The 22,762-nt window shown below is 40.8% G+C and overlaps 1 protein-coding gene across 1 annotated transcript; it reads left to right on the plus strand.

The window, feature by feature from the left end:
• Positions 1 to 7,868: 7,868 nt before the first annotated feature.
• LOC113007311 (olfactory receptor 1500-like) lies at positions 7,869 to 9,161 on the plus strand. The gene has a single exon (XM_026143742.2). The coding sequence runs from the start codon at positions 7,970 to 7,972 to the stop codon at positions 8,909 to 8,911; it is 942 nt and encodes a 313-aa protein (XP_025999527.1). The 5' UTR covers positions 7,869 to 7,969; the 3' UTR covers positions 8,912 to 9,161.
• The last annotated feature ends 13,601 nt before the right edge of the window (positions 9,162 to 22,762 follow it).

Raw genomic sequence — 22,762 nt, forward strand, 5'->3', positions numbered from 1 at the left:
TTGGTTCTGTAAATATTCTTCAGTAAAGTATCTGATGAAGGCTGGTTGGACCAAAATTTTGTGGTAAGTGAGACTGTGTGTGGGGGTACTATTTTTTCTTCTTCTTACACAACTGCTTTTTTATTTAGGTTTGGGGCAGGTTAAAACTATGAAATATTCAGATGTAATTTTTTAAAAACTATATAATATCCATGAAATATAGACTGCTAGGTGCTCGGGCAGCATGGTGGCGTGGTGATTAGCACTGTCGTCTAAGAGCAAGAACACCTTGAGTTTTTCTGTAGTCATATCTATTGATCTTTTGATTGAGTAATTATCAACCTACAAATGGCTGAATACAAAAAATAATTATGCAGCTGGTTACTCCACGTGGCTGAGGACTTAAATACACAAAGTAACAAAAGGATGGGGAACAGGTAGGAACACAGCTGGGACAAATCTGACATTACAAGACAAAGGAGGATGCCTCCTTAGCAAAACTAAGTACACTGAAAACAGGACAAGGTCGGTCAAAATAAAACAGGGAGCATGACAAATACAAGGCAAGGATGAAGACACACGAGCCTAATGCTTGGCACAGGGGTGAGATACAAACATGGTCGCATCACTGACTTGGAGAGACAAAGAGGGCACATGGAACATGGAGACATGAAAATGAGAAACACAGGGAAGACACAGAGACAGAAAACTAAAGAATAAAAACTATAACATAAGCACAAAACTATAACCATAACCAAAACCATGACTGACACTAAACTATGGAATATTGACAAAACTCAAAAACACATGAACACTGGGTCACAGATCCAGTGCCATGATACTCTTCACTGATCATACATCATCTCCCTCCTAATACTAGAATATTATATATAACATGGTCATAAAGATATCAACATGACGTACTTGTACATTTATGTGAGTTATGGTTAATAGACTGACATGCATGCAACAGTTCTCATACAAACTAAAGTTGACCAGATTGATATTTATATCAAGATGGGGCCGGTGAGGTCAGCTGCCGTGCTGGATGCTCTGACCAAACTTTCCACTTTTTCCTGATTTTCGTTTCTTTTTGCTCTATCTGCCATAATCTTGCATGGGCATTGTGAAAAACACACAAATTTGTTACAGTAGAGACACTCTGGTTTCTATTGGTTTACAATATAAACACATTTCATTGTGTTTAACTCCGGAGCCAACCTGGCCAAGGGAGATCCCGAGGGAGAACAAAGGACGCGACTCCAAGTGAAGGCCTCGAGGGAAACGAGCCAGCATCAGGAACAGGCTATGGGCTCGCGCACACCGTGCACCAATGTTCCCTCTAATTTTTCATCTGTCTGAGTGAACACACAAACTCCCTGAGCGGTCCCTTGGACCACTGTGAGCAACAGCAGACCCGTGCACTGTGGTCGCGCCAGCATCGAATCCATCCAAGTTACATGGTTTATTAAAATAATCAAATTACAGCATTTACATTTATCTTAGACTACTTTTAATTAACTGCTTTAGCCCACTTACAATGAAAATTTAAACAAATCTTGTTCATGACCTGTGTAGTATGTTAACACTATTGGAAGTAAAAATAACTTTCTGTCTTTTTTTTTCTTTTTTTTTAATAAAGCTCTGACTTGTATTATGAGTATGAGTCTGTGGTCTGGGAGAGAGTCCTGTAACTCTCTGTCTGCAAAATACAGTATATATTGACCAGTTTTAGGCAATTAATTATATAGTTACTTCTTCAAAAAAGTAACTGAGTTATGCAAACATCAAAGTTTTTTGCAGCTATTTACCTAAAAATGCAGCCAAGGCATTTTTTTTTAAATAAAAATGTCTAACTATTTACAGAACAATCAGGTGCTCTGCATCAAATTTGATGCAACACAAATTATTTGTGCCACTCCAAAAAATAATTTCTGTCCACTATGAGATAAAGGAGAACAACAGCCTGATACCTGCAGGCCTGACAACAGGAGATGCATCACTCCTGTAACAGCTGTAACATTCAGTAGTCACATCATTGTTCTGACACACACAACAAATCTATTGACTAAACTACACACTAACTACACAAGATTTGCGCTAAACATCGCAAATCTCTCACATCTCAAAACAATCAATCAATCAATCAAATCAATCAAAATTTATTTATATAGCACATTTTTAAGACCGAAGTACACCAAAGTGCTTTCCAGTAAAATCGCAGTACAAATAAAATCACACTAAAATATAAATTACAAATATATAAAATATAAGATAATTACATAATCTAAATACAGAGCCAGATGTAAATTACCCTAATTCGCCTTAAATGCCAGATCAAACAAATACGTTTTTAAATGTGATTTAAAAGACTGAATGGAATCTGACGCGCGAATATGAAGCGGGAGAGTATTCCATAGCCTGGGTGCAGCAACGGCAAAGGCACGGTCTCCTCTGGTCTTCAGCCGAGACCTAGGTTGCACCGAGAGCAGTTGGCCCGATGATCTTAGTGCTCTCTGAGGGCTGTACAGACAGAGGAGATCAGCTAAGTAGTCAGGTGCCATATTGTTTAAAATTTTATAAGTAAACAATAGAATTTTAAAATCAATTCGATATTTGATAGGAAGCCAGTGTAAATTTTTCAGAACAGGGGTGATAGAGTCAAACTTTCTAGTGCCGGTCAAGAGACGTGCTGCGGCATTCTGGACCAGCTGCAGACGCTGCAGAAGAGAAGATTGTAGACCCAAGTAGAGTGAGTTACAATAGTCCAGTCTTGACGTAATGAAAGCATGAATGAGTTTCTCCATATCTTTGTGTGGTATGTAGGGTTTAGCCTTAGAGATTCGGCGTAGTTGATGAAAGCTAGTTTTTACCACAGTAGAGACCTGTTTGTCAAGTTTGAAGGAACTATCCATGAAAACTCCAAGATTCCTGGCAGGTAGTTAGCAACAGGCCCAAATGTGCCAGTCAATTGTCCCAGAGGCATATTTCGGTCAAAAACAATAATTTCTGTCTTCTTTCCATTTAAAGTAAGAAAGTTACGTGATAACCAGTCCTTGACATCACTCAGACAGTCAAACAGAGGATGTGGTGAGGATAAAGCATCCCCAGTCAGGTGAAGGTAGATTTGAATATCATCAGCATAACAGTGAAAAGAAACATTGTGTTTTTCAAAAATGGAGCTCAAGGGCAACATATACAGAGAAAACAACACAGGACCCAGTACCGAGCCCTGGGGCACACCACAGCGGAAACGGGAAGACGGACCCAAAGACGGCTTGCCGTACACACTGGCGCCATCTTGGATTAAACACCGCCGTCACTCCTAAAACTTCCCCCCTTCATAACAACTAAATGCCATGTTGCCATATCAGTTTTTGATTGGTCGACATGGTACATTTTTCGACCAATAGGAAAGGGTGGGGGTTTTTTGGTTTTGTTTTTGCTCACAGGCAGAGAGTGCTTCCAAGCGTTTCTTCCCGCAGTAAATATAAACAACGATAGTATTCAGGAAGAAAACCAAACATTGCATATATTTTTATCATAACTCTGGTTTTACGTGGCCTATCAGCACAATTTAAAAACTGGTATAAAGTCCACACTTTTTCCGTCAATTGTTCCATCTGTCCTGCTCACATCTCCAATGGTTGTACACGTTGTCATTAACGTGGCTTCACTCCACATCTGCCACGCCGCATTGCTAGTTAAAACACCGGTGTCGGCACATAAGGACGCTGTCATAGTCTGTCAACGACATTGATTAGCTGCATATATACGAATGTGAATCGCGTGATTGGCTGGACTATGGGATAAGGTGGCATCGTTCTAATCCCATACGAGAGCAGCCAGTCACTCACTGACTAACACTGCAAAACAGAATTGTTAAAGTATTAATTATAATTTCAATTCAGGTTAGATTTTTTTTTGTGCGCAACGCAGCTTTTCTGTGTGCAAAGACCGTGCCAGCAGGGCGCAATTGCGCACGCACGCAGCTTAGACGGCACATTGCCGTGCACCCATACCCAGTATCCTGCTAGCCAATGTTCAATCCATCGAGAACAAGCTTGATGACCTCAGAGCCAGAATTAAGTTCCAGAGAGACATTCGGGATTGCAACCTCTGCTTCAGCGAGACACGGCTGAACCCAGCGATACCAGACTATGCTGTGCAGCCAGCGGGGTTCTCAGAATCAGAAAGACTTTATTTATCCCCAAGGGGCAATTGACATACATAAAGTCTTTCTGATTCTGATTCTTTTCAGTTTACAGCATGGACAGGACAATGGAGTGGGGGAAGAAAAGAGGTGGTGGAGTGTGTTTCATGGTGAACAACAGATGGTGCGACAGCACGAACATCTCTCCACTCACGCGCTCTTGCTTACCCAATCTGGAACTTTTGATCATTAAATGTCGCCGTTTCTATCTCCATAGAATTCACTGTGCTCATTGCCTGCACTGTTTATTTTCTGCCTCACGCAGACTTGGACACTGCCTTATGTGAGCTACATGAGGCCCTCACACAACAACAAGCACTTCACCAGTACGCCACACTCATTGTTATGGGAGATTTTAACAAAGTAAATCTCAAACAGACATTTCAAAACCTTCACCAGCACATCACCTGCCCCACCAGGGTCACTAGGACATTAGACCACTGCTACACCCCATTCAAGGACTGCTACAAGGTTCAGCCTCTGTCAGCATTTGGAAAATTGGACCATGCGGCCATCTTCCTTATGCCTGCTTACAAACGAAGGCTAAAGAAGCAAGCACCAATCAGGAGGGAGGTCACACACTGGAGGGCCCACTCAATGACCACGCTGCAGGACGCACTGGATGATTCAGACTGGGATATGTTTCGGCGCAGCTCTGATAATAATAACAATAATGATTAAAAAAATACAATTGTATTTGTATAGTACCTTTCTAGACAGAGTAACAAAGTGCTGCACATAAGATAAATAATAAAAGGTAAAACAGACAACATAAAACATACAAAAATGAATCAGAAGCAGTTTTAAAAAGGTGAGTTTTGAGTTGTTGTTTAAAAACAACTACTGAGTCCGCAGTTCTTAAGGTTTGGGGGAGAGATGACATCAACATTTTTATGGATTGTGGGATTTATTGGGAAATTAGCGGATGACACAGTAGAAAGAACTATCATCCGAACAAGAAGCTGTGAGTGGATAAAAACATCTGCGATGCTCTGAGATTGCGCACCACTGCCTACAATAAAGGGCTCGTCGCCAGTAATATGAACCAATACAAGGCTGCGTCTTGGTCAGAGCTTGGTCAGAGAGGCCAAGCAGAGCAAGGGGGGGAAACTAGAGTCACAGCTACAACAGTGCAACTCTAGGAGCCCGTGGAAGAGACTACAGACAATAACGGACTACAAACATCCAGCTTCTCCAATGAAGAATGCCGACGCTTTACCAGCTGTTGAGCAGAACACGTTTTATGCTCGCTTCTATGCTGCAGCAATTAAAACAACAAGTGGCTGCGAGCGCACAGAGTGCACCAGTGAAGACAACGTCTTCATCATCACAGAGCATGCCGTGAGGAAAGCTTTCAGGAGGGTGAACACCAGGAAGGCAGCAGGACCAGATGCAATCCCTGGTCGGGTCCTGAGAACCTGCGCTGACCAGCTAGCACTGGTGTTCACAGAGATCTTCAACGTCTCCCTGGCCAAAGGAGTGGTCCCTGTCCCAAAGAAACAACAGCCCGCTTGCCACACTATTACCGTCCAGTAGCACTGGCCTCAATTGTGATGAAGTGTTTTGAAAGACTTCTTCACTTCCTGCCACCATTGACCCACTTCAGTTTGCATACCGGACTAATCATTCCACAGACAATGCCATAGCTCACCTGCTTCACAAATCCCTGAGTCACCTGGACACTGGCAGAGGATGTTTTTGGACTACAGTTCAAAATTCAACACAATAATTCCCTCAAAGCTTTTCATAAAGTTAAGGGTTCTACTCAGCACACCACTTTGTCAGTGGATCCTCAACTTCCTCACAGACAGACCCCAATCAGTGAGGGTGGGAAAACAAGTCTCCCTCTCCATCTCACTCTGCACTGTGTTTTAAGCCCCCTACTGTACTCATTGTACACTTATGATTGTGTAGCCACATCAGACACCACCTCCATTGTCAAGTTTTGCTGATGACATTGTTGTTGTGGGCCTTATCTCTGACAACATCGATAAGGCCTACCTGGAGGAGATTAGGAACCTGGAGACCTGGTGCCAGGAGAAAAACCTCCTCCTTAACATCAGGAAGACTAAGGAGCTGATTGTGGACTTCACTACAAAAATGTGAGGAATTATGAGCCTCTGAACATCAATGGCACACCAGTGGCGAGCGTGGACAGTTTCCGGTACCTGTGTGTCCACAGGTCTCAGGACCTGTCATGGTCCTGCTACATTAACACCCTGGTTAAGAAAGCCCGCCAGCATATCTTCTTCCTCAGAAGACTTAGAGACTTCCATCTGCCACTGAGGGTACTTAAAAACTTTTACTCCTGCACCATTGAGAGCATGCTGACGGGAATAATCTGCACCTGGTTTGGGAACAGCACCAAGCAGGACAGACGAGATCTGCAAAGAGTGGTGCGCTCAGCCAAACGCATCATTCGATCAGAGCTTCCTGACCTCAAGTCCATCTACACCAAGTGGTGCAAGACCAAAGCCAGGAAGATTATGATGGACCTCTCCCATCCCAACAATCAACTCCTCTCATTGTTGAGGTCTGGGAAGCGCTTCTGCTCCCTTAAGGCCAAAACAGAGAGAATGAGGAGGAGCTTCTTCCCCCAGGGTATTCGGGCCCTGAACCAGGTGTAGGATTGAACTCTCCCACACACATCACATCACTTTAGGCCTGGACACACACATCTCATCTCCACACGCACTCTGGTTTTTCTTTTTGCACACTTCTTATAATTTATAATGTCTTTTTATTAATAATTACATAATTACATAACAATTTACATAAGAATGTAAACTGCAAACTTAAAAAGTTAAATCTGTAAATTTTGGAGTAATCTGTAAATTACTGTCAATTCTTACTGTCATTTAATGGTTGGGCATTGCACAGCAATAAGCATTTCACCTAATGTCATACTGTGTGACAAATAAAATTTTGCAAAGCAACTCTGCATACTGCATGCAAAAATGTAGCTGAATTTCATAAGTCTATAGTGCTCCAGATGCAGTATGTTCAGTTGTGGCACTGGTCAAGTACGTACATAACAACAGCCCGGTATATATTTTGAATATTTCTATAAATCAAACTTATTCTGCACTTCACCTTTATGATGAAAAAACTAAATTTCCCATGTCAGAGCAGTATAATGACAATTATGAAAAAAAGTATTTCATATGGTCAGTGGCATTATTACAAGGCAGGAAGCGTGTCCTGAATGAATACATCATATTGTAAAAGTTTGCAGTGGGAAATATGTTTTGAGGATCAAGTGTACTTTGCAAGGCCACACTAGCTGTAAAGGCCAATATACTAGTTCTGAGCATAAGAGAGCAAAGAGAAGGGCTCCTCTTGGAAAAAGGAATAAAATCAAGTAAACTCAAGTCATTGTCAAGCTGGGATCAAGCAATATATTCTTCCTTGACTACTGAAATTCCAGTGTTGAAATTAAACATAAGGTATGGCAAACAATTCAGTTCACACTGAACAGAGAGGAGAGATTAACTGTACACTCCTAAAGCCTAAATTACAAGAGACTAAACAATAATGTTTCATACCTCCTTCTCTCTTGAGGATGAGGCAACCTGATAAAAACCTTAAAGAGACTCCCATGATACACTGTGTGTGTTTGGTTGACGAAGGTGCTCAGAGACAGATTTTAAGTTTAGAAGTTTTTATGAACCGGAGACACAAGAGTGGGTGAATACTGGTATAGTTTTGTTTTTGTTGTTGTTTTGGATTTTTACTTTACAAGTTCTGTATGTTTTATGTTTTGTCTTTGAAAAATTCATGGATGAAGAGTCAAATGCTACCTATCTAACTCTGGACTGGTACACAGAGATTAACAAGTACAGATATGTTTTCTTTTTTGTTATGTTTACATTATATATTCTAATAATCTGCACTAATTCTACTATTCTGTATCTCATCTGGATTCATAAAAACCTCCATGAGCCTATGTACATTTTCATTGCAGCTTTGCTACTGAACTCTGTTCTTTACAGCACAACTATTTACCCAAAACTTCTGACTGACTTTTTATCTGAAATCCAAGTCACAACATATTCAGCCTGTCTCTTTCAGTTTTTTATGTTTTACACTCTAGGTTGTTCAGAGTTCCTTCTGTTGGCTGCCATGGCCTATGACAGATATGTGGCTATATGTAAACCTCTGGAATATCAAACTATCATGAGAACAACTACTGTGGGTATTTTCCTGGTCATGGCTTGGCTTGTACCTGCTTGTCATATTGCAGTCCAAGCAATAGCGAGTGCTGAAGCTAAACTGTGTGACTCTAATATAAAAGGAATATTTTGTAGTAATGCAGTTTACACTCTTCAGTGTGAAAGATCAAGATTAATTACCATCTTTGGTGTGTTCCTTCTAATTGATCTTGCAATACTTCCTATGCTCTTCATAGTTTACACATACACAAAAATATTTATTGTTTCTCATCGAAGTTGTAAAGAAATTAGGAAGAAAACTGCAGAGACTTGTTTACCCCATATGTTAGTTTTAATCAGTTACTCTATGTTTTTTGTGTATGACATAAGCATAGCTCGTGTGAAATCAGATTTTCCAAAAACCACACGCATAATAATGACATTACAAATAATGCTCTATCAGCCTCTGCTAAATCCGTTCATTTATGGGCTCAAAATGAAGGACATTTCTAAACACTTAAATAAACTGCTTTCTCAGGCCAAAATCATTTCTTGTATTAAAACCTAATGCTAAGGTGAATTAATTTGGTTGTTAACCAGTTTTGTGCAGTTCAAAACACTTTTCTTTCTACATAATCAAATCATTCTTTCTTTCATGTGCTATGTGCAGAGGTGTTTTTTTCTGTTCTCAAACTGATCTCCCCGTTGGAGCTCAGTCTGGGGGCAGTTATTTTTTTTCTCCTTATCTTTCCTCATGCTGTGAATTTTCCATTGTTATACCTCTCTGACCTGTCTTCCCCATGTGATTTTTTGTGTAATGTATGTATGGTCGGAGGGTAAGATGGCGCCGCCATTACGTGCAATAGGTAGGCAGCCTTATGAAATTTCCCCTTGTGGGACTAATAAAGGTATATCAAATCAAATCAAATCATTCCAACTTTCAGGCAGAACATTTTTCAAATTAGTATATTATATCTGGGGAAGTACAAGAAAATATAAAGTGAAATAGCCCAGAGTACTAATAGATACTGCATAGTAGATACTACATATACTAGATATTGCCTGCCTTGTGTTTCCCTTTATGCTGCCTATGGTTTGACGGAAATGATCTCTGTAAATTTCTTTGTAGTAAACTTTTACAGGTGTGTGACACACCTTTTCAGATTCACCATTAACCTTCATATTTCTGCATCATGCTTGTGCATATAATAAACACTTTGTATAAGAGTAATTGATGACCTACTGGATCATTTAGATTTGCAATACAGTGGGGAAACCAATATGCATTCAGCGTAAGCAAGTAGTGTCACATCTGTCTATTTGTTTCTGTGCTAACATCAGTTGCATTTCAGTCCAAGTGAATTCACAATAAAACTGTTGCCATATACACACATTCCTGGTTTTATTGTCTGACATCTGGCCAGAGTGCCTCCATAGCAAAGGGGTTTATACTTTTGGCTGTTAAGTGAAAGTTCCCTGGTTTGAACCTGAAAGATCCCACAAAGAGAAACAAATCTCTGTGGTGTTGCATCAGGAACTGATGCTATGGCAGCCTCTTGTGAAAAAGTAGCTTTACTGTCAGATAACTCTGACTGACTGCTTCTCTTCAATCACAACCTTAATTTTATAACACTGAATATGTTTAGAGAGGGGCAGTAATCTGATTCCTTTTTTCAAGAAATTAGTAAAGTAAGGGATTACTATTGCAAAAAAGGTAATTAGAGTACTGTTACTTTCCCGTAAGCATGCTGCATTACTGCGTTACTAAACTGTGATTTTGTTTGCGAGAGTGATGTAAGCACGACAATGACATAAGTGTGTGCAATATCTGTGGTAACAGCTTTGTGCAGATCAACAATGGATAATATATCGAGAGTGGGAGAGAGTATGAGCGTGCAGGTTTTAAAGCGTTGAAGTACTGACCTTACTTTGAGTTGGATTCTGTAAAAAGTGACACAAATATGAAAAAAAACCCAAAAACTTCTGAGCAAGCACCGAGTACGCTGCCACAGGAATGTGAAAAAAAGGAGAGATATTTTTCCTCACATTACTGAGTTTTCCAACGAAGAAAGAAATATTTTTTTCATAACCTTTGTCATGTAATTAATATATCCTTAGTATCCTTATTTTCTTATTATATTGTTTTATGTACTTTAATAATGAAGGTTTGTAGAGCAAGGCCACTTTTGACTCATAAACTAAGTGCTCAGCCAGACTGAAAACAGGAAGTGCAGAGCTGTACAGTATATTAATAAATACAGGAAGTGTTACGGCCGAGAGGGCCAGGCTGTGGGTGTGGACTCAAATGCAGACACAGAGGGAGGCAAAACGGGCGTGAACACAGTGCTTTATTTACAGTGCCTAGTGAACTTACAAAGCAGGAAAGTATGAATGCTATGAACGGAGAATGCTATGAACTGTGGAAGCTATGAACTGAGAACTGTGAGGCCAAACTGTGAACATGAAACTCTGAGTGCTATGACTAGGTGCTAGATTTCACGGATGGATCCGGGGAATGGAAAAAAGGGGCAGCGGCTTGGATGGAGGTACGCAGTCAGTGTTGCAGGTTTAAAGTGTCATGCGAGGAGGGGGTGTCCAGGGGGTTCCGGGTGAGGAGTGTCCAGAGAGGATCCAGAATATGCTTGGAGTGAGGGACTTGGCAGGGAGGCAGGCAGGTGTAGTCCGATGATGGAAAGGAAGCAACCAGATGACACAACCAGCGTCCAGGCAGAGATGTGAGTAGTCTAGGTTGGGAAGTGTGACTGCCAGGTGGGTCATGAGTTAGCAGAAGATCTGGCAGAGGTCTGTTGTGAATGCTGGTCTTATATGCTGGTGACTTGATTGGAACCAAGTGTGGAAGCTGATTGGAGTCTCTGCCTGAAGGTGGAGCCCAGCGGAGTGGAAAAACCCCATACTCACCCGGACCATGACAGGAAGCCAGATAGAAAAGAGGAACTTTGCCATATAAGCAATGGTTGTATTGAAACTGTGATGTGTAAAGTACCAAAATAAAACCTATATGTGAGACATTCTTAGATTCTAATGTTAGAGATCCTGCAACTGGCGTTTGGGCTGTGCAGGGGTCTCTCTCTTCCGGAAGATGATTGAATAAAAAGAAATATAAATGTTTTAACACACTATGAGTCGGTTTTCTCTGTTCTTTCATGGGGACAAAAGAATCTGGGTTTAATATTTGGTGTTTCCGCCCGGTTCTCCTTGCAACAGAGAGAACAAATGTGGATCTGATATTAGGCGAACAGAAGACCGGTCTAAAAAGGCAGGCACAAACCTGTTGAGAGAAAAAGCAAATCTGTGCATATTGGATGAATTCTAAATTATCTGTTCGCTGAGTTGATGATCTTAACTATTAAATTGGCTCAGTAGTGGCTTTACTTTATTCTTGAGAATAAAGTAAAGCTTTGAAGTAATGATAATGAAACTTGGAGAATGAAGTAATGAGAAGCTTTGAAGTAATGAGAAACTTTGAAGCAATGAGAAGCTTTGAAGTAATGATAATGAAACATGGAGAATGAGGTAATGAGAAGCATTGAAGTAATGAGAAACTTTGAAGCAATGAGAAGCTTTGAAGTAAGGATAATGAAACTTTGAGAATGACAGTACTGAGTTAAAGGTAATGTGGTATTTCATGGTTAAAGAGAAAAGAGACCAATGTGTGTTTAGGATAACACAGGATCATAGGTTATTGGTCATTTTATGGTTTAATAAGTGTCAAGTTCAGGTGTGCAGACCCCCTCCCTATTGGAGACGTCCACTAGGGGCCGTGGGCGTGCGGGACTGCAGACTGACCATCTGCCAAGACTTGGGACCTTGGTGTAAAAATAGGTTATCATTTTGGGATACACTTATTTGTTCAGTAAAAAGAGTAATTTCGGACGTGGAAGTCCGACAAAAGGACGCCTTGAACTGGGCAAGGTGTCTAAGTGACTCAGCATTTCAGAGAATCGAGTCACTTGTGGTCTTGAGTTTTATTGGTAAGTTGATTTGAAAGGAAAATCAATGCTTACCTCGTTGAAGTAATTCTGATGATGTTGCTAGATGTGCTGTGATACAAGTGACGAATCAGTTGTGTACATGTGGATACACAATTGTGTTGATATTGATGGATCGGCTGCGGTCCATGTGATAAGTTAATGTTGGGTGGACTGAGACAAGAAACTATTTTTAAATCTTCACTGGCTGCAGTGATATACATGTGCTGAAGATTACTGGACCCATAGATGTCCATTTGATGAAGTTCTTGGGCAGATAAATGACAGAAACAGTTTCTGAATTTTGAGGAGAATTCTGAAGCACTGAAGTTGAATTGTCTCCATGCTTGGTGTGCTGTGAGGACTTATATCACGCTTATAAGTCCAAAGTTTTATGCCCTGGAGCCCAAGAGTTGTGTGTAGAGAAGAACATGACTTAAAAAAGACACAAAAAAATATTTATGGTCATATTTTGTCTAATTTGGGGAGAATTGTCCCATATGTGTTTATTTCTCTTCTCTTTTAAGAGGACATACAGTGGGGCAAAAAAGTATTTAGTCAGCCACCGATTGTGCAAGTTCTCCCACCTAAAATGATGACAGAGGTCAGTAATTTGCACCAGAGGTACACTTCAACTGTGAGAGACAGAATGTGAAAAAAAAATCCATGAATCCACATGGTAGGATTTGTAAAGAATTTATTCGTAAATCAGGGTGGAAAATAAGTATTTGGTCAATAACAAAAATACAACTCAATACTTTGTAACATAACCTTTGTTGGCAATAACAGAGGTCAAACGTTTACTATAGGTCTTTACCAGGTTTGCACACACAGTAGCTGGTATTTTGGCCCATTCCTCCATGCAGATCTTCTCGAGAGCAGTGATGTTTTGGGGCTGTCGCCGAGCAACACGGACTTTCAACTCCCGCCACAGATTTTCTATGGGGTTGAGGTCTGGAGACTGGCTAGGCCACTCCAGGACTTTCAAATGCTTCTTACGGAGCCACTCCTTTGTTGCCCGGGCGGTGTGTTTTGGATCAGTGTCATGTTGGAAGACACAGCCTCGTTTCGTCTTCAAAGTTCTCACTGATGGAAGGAGGTTTTGGCTCAAAATCTCACGATACATGGCCCCATTCATTCTGTCCTTAACACGGATCAGTCGTCCTGTCCCCTTGGCAGAAAAACAGCCCCATAGCATGATGTTTCCACCCTCATGCTTCACAGTAGGTATGGTGTTCTTGGGATGCAACTCAGTATTCTTCTTCCTCCAAACACGACGAGTTGAGTTTATGCCAAAAAGTTCTACTTTGGTTTCATCTGACCACATGACATTCTCCCAATCCTCTGCTGTATCATCCATGTGCTCTCTGGCAAACTTCAGACGGGCCTGGACATGCACTGGCTTCAGCAGCGGAACACGTCTGGCACTGCGGGATTTGATTCCCTGCCGTTGTAGTGTGTTACTGATGGCGACCTTTGTTACTTTGGTCCCAGCTCTCTGCAGGTCATTCACCAGGTCCCCCCGTGTGGTTCTGGGATCTTTGCTCACCGTTCTCATGATCATTTTGACCCCACGGGATGAGATCTTGCGTGGAGCCCCAGATCGAGGGAGATTATCAGTGGTCTTGTATGTCTTCCATTTTCTGATGATTGCTCCCACAGTTGATTTTTTCACACCAAGCTGCTTGCCTATTGTAGATTCACTCTTCCCAGTCTGGTGCAGGTCTACAATACTTTTCCTGGTGTCCTTCGAAAGCTCTTTGGTCTTGGCCATGGCGGAGTTTGGCGTCTGACTGTTTGAGGCTGTGGACAGGTGTCTTTTATACAGATGATGAGTTCAAACAGGTGCCATTCATACAGGTAACGAGTGGGGGACAGAAAAGCTTCTTACAGAAGACGTTACAGGTCTGTGAGAGCCAGAGATTTTCCTTGTTTGAGGTGACCAAATACTTATTTTCCACCCTAATTTACGAATAAATTCTTTACAAATCCTACCATGTGAATTCATGGATTTTTTTTTTCACATTCTGTCTCTCACAGTTGAAGTGTACCTCTGGTACAAATTACTGACCTCTGTCATCATTTTAAGTGGGGGAACTTGCACAATCGGTGGCTGACTAAATACTTTTTTGCCCCCCTGTATGCAGTTACTGGGTGTTGTCTACTTCCTCTTTCTGATTCTAAACAGCGTGTTTGATAAAATACTCTTAGGAAAGCGTATTTTGAGTGAGTGAGTAAGTGTGTGAATGTTGTGAGTACTGGATTTGAGTGATTCTGTGTGATTTATACCAAATAATAAATAAGTAATAATAATAATAATAATAATAATAATAATAATAATTATAATAATAATAATAATAATAATGGATTGCATTTATATAGCGCTTTTCGAGAACCTCAAAGCGCTATTCATTCACTCTCACATTCACACACTGGTGGAGGCAGCTACAGTTGTAGCCACAGCTGCCCTGGGGCAGACTGACAGAAGCAAGGCTGCCATATCGCGCCATCGGCCACTCCGGCCATCACCAGTAAGTAATAATAACACTACGTGGGTTCATAGCAGAGTGCAGGGAAAAGAGGAAGTCTGAGAGAAGAGAGTGTGTGTGTGTGTGTGTGTGTGTGTCAAACAAGATGTAAACCAGCAAGTAGCTCACCAGCTCACAAATATATCTTGTGAGCTGGTGAGAGACGTTGCAACATGAAAACAGAAGAATTAGAGACTGAATGTCTTTTAAAAAAGTAATAAAATGATATTAATTACATGTTTTAGTGTGTCAATACAGGTGGACTCTTCTCAACCTCAAAATATGAGTACAGCGGCAAAAGGATAGATCAACAGAATTGGGACGACAAACAGGCCAGGCTTTGGCTTAAACATTTTACAGCTTGACCTCTCATTCTGTCCTTATCCCGAGAAGAACCTTGAAGGACAGTCAATCTCCTGATGAAGACAGAAGACAGACAGAACACTGTGGACTTGAAGAGTTAACAGTAGGCAAAAGACAGTGCAACTCACCTATAACACTGAAGGGTCAAGCAGCAGCATGTATGAATACCACTGATGGAACATGAGCTTTGAATCACAAGCTGGAAACTTGACAAGTGACATGACTGTTTGAAGGCACTGGATGTGATATTTGCCAAGCTGGGAGTTAACCTACAAGAAAAGACTGAAAGATAAACAGAGAAGAAACAGAGAAGAAGAAACAGCTGAGTTGGGCCTATTTTTGCTGGAGATTTGAAGGCCACACAGGACACTGTGAGAAGAGGGACAGGGACCAGTGAGAGGTCAAGCCCCGACGAGTCCAAGTGAGAGAGTACAGGATATAATTGGATTAAAAATGGAGGCTGAACTCATGGAGGTTTAGGATTGTCCACCACATCACAAAAAAAAAGAAAGAAAAGAAAAAGACAGAGAAAGATAAATACATGAACTAACAATTACGTGAATGAATAGAAAACACATACACAAATTATTACATGTGAAATTATTTTTGGAAAGAATCAGAAGTGAGATAGTTTGAATCCACAGCTCAGTGCAAAGAGGCATGAATTAAACCTGAATATAAAATACACATGCAATTAAGAAGCAGCTTACACTCAATTAATATGACCACATAACATAAATGCAATGAAGAACACGGTTACACTTAGGAATGTGAATACATGACATAAATTGGTTTTTCTGGCCGGAAAGAGAGAAGCGGGTTGTTTACGTTTGTCACTTTTAGGTGCAAAGCAGACCTGGATTAATTTTCCACATGCAGCAGTCGGAAGAAAGTTATAGGTTAACATCACTGGAAACGTTCAGGCCAAGTTTCTGGTTGAATTGTTCACAGCGCCATGTGTTATTAAACCTCACCAGCGAGCTCTCACTTCTGGCTGAAGACAAGGAATGCAGTTCCAAAGAGCAATAACATGGATGAGAAAAAGAAATCTAAGCTCAAAAGCTCTTTGCCCGAAAATCAACTTGCAGCGTAACATCTCACAGTCCATGTCCACACTGGGGAGGCTGCCTGAGAAGAATTCATCTCTGAGTGGCAGCCACTCATCTGATCTCAATGTCAACTCTCTCTCAAATTGGGACACAAACGAACCGGCAGCTCTGACAGCAAGGTGTCTTTGGGTCCTTTCTCCCTGATGGGCCGCTCCAAGCAGAGCAACGGTGACCTGAACAACCTGTACATTAACGGCAGCCATGTGTACACAGAGGAGACCGAACCCAAGAGTGGATTCTGTCTCTGAAAGAGAACTGCCTGTTTTGGACTGTTGAAGTGAGAGAGGACAACGGAGTGGGAGCAGTAGGTGAGAACACAGAGGAATGCTGTTATTTAATGTGGGAAATCAAAATTTGGGTTAGCAAACCTGGGGAAGAGAAAACTGACTGCTCAAGTGGGAAAATTGTGAAGGAGTCTTAAACACTGCAAAAATAAACATATACAAAATCACACACACACAAACAGAAAGTGCATTAACCTTAGAAATACAAGAGAGCTCACGAAAAGTAGACATCATCTTGAGCATGTGAGTCTGTTTATCATCTTGTCCAAATCGCTTAGTGTGTAGTAGTTTTTAGAAAAGAAAATTTAGAATTTAGTGATGATGGTGTGCAAATTGTGTAGCTTTTAACAAGATTTTCTTTGTATTGAGCAGGTGAAATTATGTCAGTTGACCTCAGAGTCTCAGGATGCTGAAGAACCTGAGGCCACTGAAATATGATGTGCACTGTTCCAAAAAATAGTAATGTCAAAGTATCTTACTGTATATTTTACAGTTTTGTACTGTCTTTCTAGAATATCATTAAATTTACATAAGTAGACTGTGATTTTACATGTCAAAGATAAAATAACATAACATCACTGTAAATATAGTAAAACACAATTTACTTGTTTTTTAAATATATATTTTTTGTACATATGCATATTTAGATTGTAAAAATACATTCAGAAATGTATCATGACTTCACAAATATTTGTCTGTGAGAGAATGATCTGTTAAATTCAAATGTAATACTATGGAAAAATATATAAAATGATCAAAAATTAATGAGAATAATCAATAGTTAAAGGAGCATTTGAATTATAATTTTGCTGAAAATGTCATGTCATCTAGGTCTGATTCAATAATTCAGAGGTAACAAGTTAAAATATAAGTAATAGTAATAGAAACATATAAAACATTGCATGGCCACGCTGTGCTAATTATATACTTTAAAAAATAAATGTAGAGGTAGCAATTGCAATTAATATAAATCTCTGTCAGAGTCCTGGGTCGAGCGACCCAGTTTTGTGCCTTAGTTGTTTATGTCATCTCCCCCTGTACTAAGTCTCCCTGGTTCATACGTCATGTCTGCGTGGTTATGTTTAATTCATGTCATGTCCATAGATTTTGGTGACGAGGAGCGTCAGCAGGTGTTACGGGCTTATCGGGAGGAGGAGCTCCGTTGGAAGCCTTGGCTCATTCCCGAGGAGGAGCTCCCACCTGTCGCCCTGCTTCAGACCGGCCGCTCACCTTCACCCCCTCGCGAGGACTTCTCGTCTCCGGCCGCTGGTCTGGCGAGGATGTGGGCAGAGGAAGAAGACCCGATCCCAACAGTTAATTCTGCCGTTCTGTTGCCACTTAATTGCCCTGGATGTACTGACGGCGAGGGGCTCGGAGGGACAATAAATGTCTCGGAGATGGAGACTCAGTTTACCTGTACTGCTACCTCTGTCACCCCCCCATGCACCTCGTCACAGTCTGTTTTCTCGGGGGCCAGTGAAGAAGCTGCCTTTTCCATGCCTCTGACTACTAATATTGAAGGTGTTAATCTCGTGCCCACGTTTTGTATTGACAATAAAGCTAAAATTTCTGGTGTTGGGCATGCTGTTTTTGGGGAAGCCACACTGCCATCACAGAACTGTGAATCTGACACCCAAAGTTTTAATCTGATGTAAAATGAATAGAAGTCCATTACTGCATATAGTAACTATTAAGTCTAATATACCCTGGTAAGCTATAGTACTTTTTCCTTTGGGAAGGTACCATCTGTGCAGTCTGCAGTTCTGTTGAAGAAAGATGTTGAATCTATTTAATTATTCTTGAAAAATAATTTATTTCTGTGCATTTTTTTCACACTGCATCAAATTAAAGTTGATTACGTCGAATAAGCATCATGAGGTGGAGCGTGAGGGGTGGTTCCTTATTTTTTCGTTTGTTTTTTTTCGCTAGGAGTTTTAGAGCCCTATTAGTTAGGTTGCTTACTCTTTAACATACCAGAGTAGGGAGGATGGAGTAGGTTTAAGTTTATTAGATTGATCAGTATTGCTGAACTATGAAATATTTTGGGTGCAGTGCATTTTTTGCATACAGGTATAACAGAATAGCTTTAGTGTTTTTTTGTTTTGTTTTTTTTAACTTGAGTATGAACTTATGCAAAAAGTAGCAAGATATTTAAAAAACAGTTTTATTGATTAAAAAACACACAATATCGGATTCATATTGGTATTGGCCGATATCCAAATTTATGATAACGGTATCGGTATCGGACATAAAAAAGTGGTATCGTGCCATCTCTAATAAATACACACACCAGGTAATTAGGAAATGGCAGACTGGCGGGGACACAGCTGGAACTAATGGACATAATGACACAAACCTACAAAGTAAAACAGGAAACACACAGACTGTTTTACACAACCAACTGGGGACACAAACAGAACACAGAGGAGAGACACAGGTAGGGATGATAGAAACACACAACTCAAACCCTAAGAACAAATACAAAATCAGAATAAACTAGAAAAATGATAATAATAAACTTAAAGCGCTCGGTCACCGACCCAGGACCATGACAGATTACTTACCTGCGGTTTAGAGGGTCAAGCTGAAATTGAAGCAGCCATTGAAAGACGGGAAGAGAGAAAGCTGGCAGCTTGGTCAGCACTAGTGGCCTCTATAATATATGCGAATACATGCGGGTCGGAATCCCCACCTCCCAGCACACCCATAAATAAACAAATAGCCAATTACAGAAACATGATCAACACAATTGCACACAAACAGAAGCATCGTGGGTCCCTCGTGGGTTTCTTGGCGTCCTATGCCCTGGTCCAACCTCCTATGCCCAGGTGATTAATTTAAGAGGGGTTGTCTAAGGAGATTGACAATAAAAGCGTCTGGACTTGTTTTTCATTCATTTTCATTCATTCATTTATTTATTCATTTTCAGGCACAACAAATACCTATATTGAACATAAAATACACAAAACAAAAAACAAAACTTGCCTGAAAAAGGAGTGGGACGAAGAAAACTTATTAAATCCCACCCCTATACTCACTCATCAACAAAAAAAACCAATAAACTTCCCGCAGCTACGCCCATCATTGCATACAGACCCATCAACAGCCCCGGGCAGATACAAGCATCTAAGCGGCAGCTCGCAACCAACAATTAGAGCCTTCATAACTGAATACAGAATATATAAATTATAAATTGCATTACCACAGGTAACAGGCAGTAATAACTACAAGTAACAGACACACATACATATACATACATATATATCTACACACACAAGTACATATATGTACATACATACGCACACTTTATTTTTTATTTTTTATTTTGGAATCCATACCAGCAATGGTAAGAGGACAGACATTACAGAGCACACTAAAACCCATCATTGAGTATACTGTGACCAGACCAACTGTTTGTAGAGAAATTTAAATTTATGAATATTTTTGCATTGTTTCAATTGTAAACTCAGACTGTTCCAGATTTTCACACCACATACAGACACACAAAAGCCTTTACGGGTTGTTCGAGTTCTGGGTAATTTGAATTCTCCAAAGCCTCTCACATTATAAACCTTTTCTTGAATTTCAAATCTAGTTTGTAAATTTGCCGGTAAAAGTTTAGTAAAAGCTTTATACAAAATTATGGATGTATTGTAATTAACCAGATCCTGGAATTTAAGTAACTTTGCCTGAAGAAAGAATTTGTGAGTATGATCTAGATAACCAGCCTTGTGAATAATACGCAGTGCTCGTTTCTGTACTGTGACTAATGGATTAGTTGTATTTTTATATGTATTTCCCCACACTTCCACATAATATGTAAGATATGGAAGAACCAGGGTACAGTACAGAGTACGAAGTGCATCTTTATCAAGGAATTGTTTCACTTTGTTCAAAACTGCGAGGCTTCTGGAAATTTTGGTTTTTATGTGTCTGACGTGGGGTTTCCATGAAATATTGTTATCAATTATAACTCCGAAAAATTTGTTTTCACTCACATTATCAGTTGGTACACCTTCAATGATAATTGGTAATTCTATATTATATTTTAAATTACCAAAAAACATTGCTTTAGTTTTATTTATATTTAATGATAATTTATTTATGTCCATCCATTTTTTTATTAATTTTAGCTCCCTGTTTACAGTCATTACAAGATCAGTATAATCATCGCTACTGAAAAATATGTTGGTGTCATCTGCGAACAGTATGAGTTTAAGTACTTGAGAAACATCAAAAATATCATTTATGTATACATTGAAAAGTTTTGGTCCCAACACTGACCCTTGGGGAACACCACATGTAATACCAAGTTTCTCTGAATGGTAATGCCCTATGCTAACATATTGTTCCCGACCTGTTAGGTAACTTTTTAACCAGTTACCAGCTTTCCCTCGAATACCATATCTTTCCAATTTATCCAGTAAAATTGAGTGATTGATTGTGTCGAAGGCCTTTTTGAGGTCAACAAAAATACCAACTGTTTGAGTTGCTTGGAGACGTTTCACCTCTCATCCGAGAAGCTTCCTCAGTTCTAAGGGTCAAATGGTGGAGAGTCCCAGATTTAAACCTAGTGGGACCCCCTGATGATCCTCTACCTAATCACATGAGCCAAGGTGTGAAAGCGGGTGTGAGTCCCAATCAGCCAGGGTTTCGGGTGAGCTTATTGTGAAACCTGGCCCCACCCTATCATGTGATTTCCTGAGGTCAGATGGCCCAGGATGTGAGTGGGCATTAAGGCGTATGGGAAGGGTTCTCAAAACTGGATTATAGATGGCAGACAGTTGATGTCGTAAACCACCGCCAAAGATGGTCACTCACAATGGACATAAATGGCTTCTTTCACTCCTCTTTCAAACCATCTGTCCTCTCTGTTCAAAATGTTGGCATCCTCGAAAGAGTGACTTTTGTCCTCCAGATGCAGATGAACTGCTGAGTCTTGTCCCATGGAGGTGGCTCTTCTATATTGTGCCATGCGCTTGTGAAGTGGCTGTTTGGTCTCTCCAATGTAGAGGTCTGAGCATTCCTCGCTGCACTGTACAGCATACACCACATTGTTAAGTTTGTGTTTTGGAGTTTTGTCTTTGGGATGAACCAGTTTCTGTCTGAGTGTGTTGCTTGGTCTGAAATGCACTGGGATGTCGTGCTTGGCGAAAACTCTCCTGAGTTTCTCTGATACACCGGCTACATAGAGGATGACAATGTTGTTGCGTCTGTCTTTCTTAGCCTCCCTCACTAGTGTCTGGTCTTCTTTTCTGTACATCTTTGCTAACTTTATAAACACCTAATTAGGATAACCGCATGTTTTAAGTGCTTCCTTTACATGTGTGTGTTCCTTCTTTTTCCCTTCAGGCTTAGAGGGAACATTTTCTGCCCGGTGGTGTAGGGTCCTAATTACTCCAAGTTTGTGTTCCAGAGGGTGATGGGAGTCAAAGAGGAGGTACTGGTCCGTGTGTGTGGGCTTCCGGTAAACTTCAATGTTGAGGTTGCCATTCTCTTCAATGTGCACAGTGCAGTCCAGGAAGGGCAAACAGTCATCCTTTGTGTCTTCCCTGGTGAACTTGATGTTTTTGTCCACGGCGTTCATGTGCGCAGTGAAGGATTCCACTTCTTGTGTTTTGATTTTGATCCAGGTGTCATCTACATACTGTATGTGGCATGCGATCGCGTCATTGACAAAATGTGTGGAACAAGGAGTGGACCCTCAGTGAAAATTCACTCATGCGCCTTTTTGTCGCGTCGGTTGTCACCTGCTAAGAGAAATTATGACATGGGCGACCGGGAACTGCTCGCAGTGAAGCTGGCACTCGAGGAGCGATGTCATCTGCGCCCTTTCATGGTCTGCCTCTGAAAATGCGTAACTGCTCATTAACCACATTTTTAAATTACATGGCATTTTAGCGGAAACCGTTCCAGATAGGGGTCCACAGTTAGCAGCCCAGGCCTGGAACACGTTTTGCTCTGCCCTGGGAGCCAAACCGTATCTTAGTTCAGGTTATCACCCCCAGACAAACAGTCAGACTGAATGGCTGAACCAAGAACTGGAGACAGTGCTCCGCTGCTTCGCCTCACACAATCCGGCCTCCTGACATCCGCCGCCACTAACCTGTCGCCCTTCGAAGTGGCTTAAGATTATCAACCTCCCA

Source organism: Astatotilapia calliptera, chromosome 16 (genome assembly GCF_964374335.1).
Source record: "Astatotilapia calliptera chromosome 16, fAstCal68.1, whole genome shotgun sequence".
Classification (NCBI taxonomy): Eukaryota; Metazoa; Chordata; class Actinopteri; order Cichliformes; family Cichlidae; genus Astatotilapia; species Astatotilapia calliptera.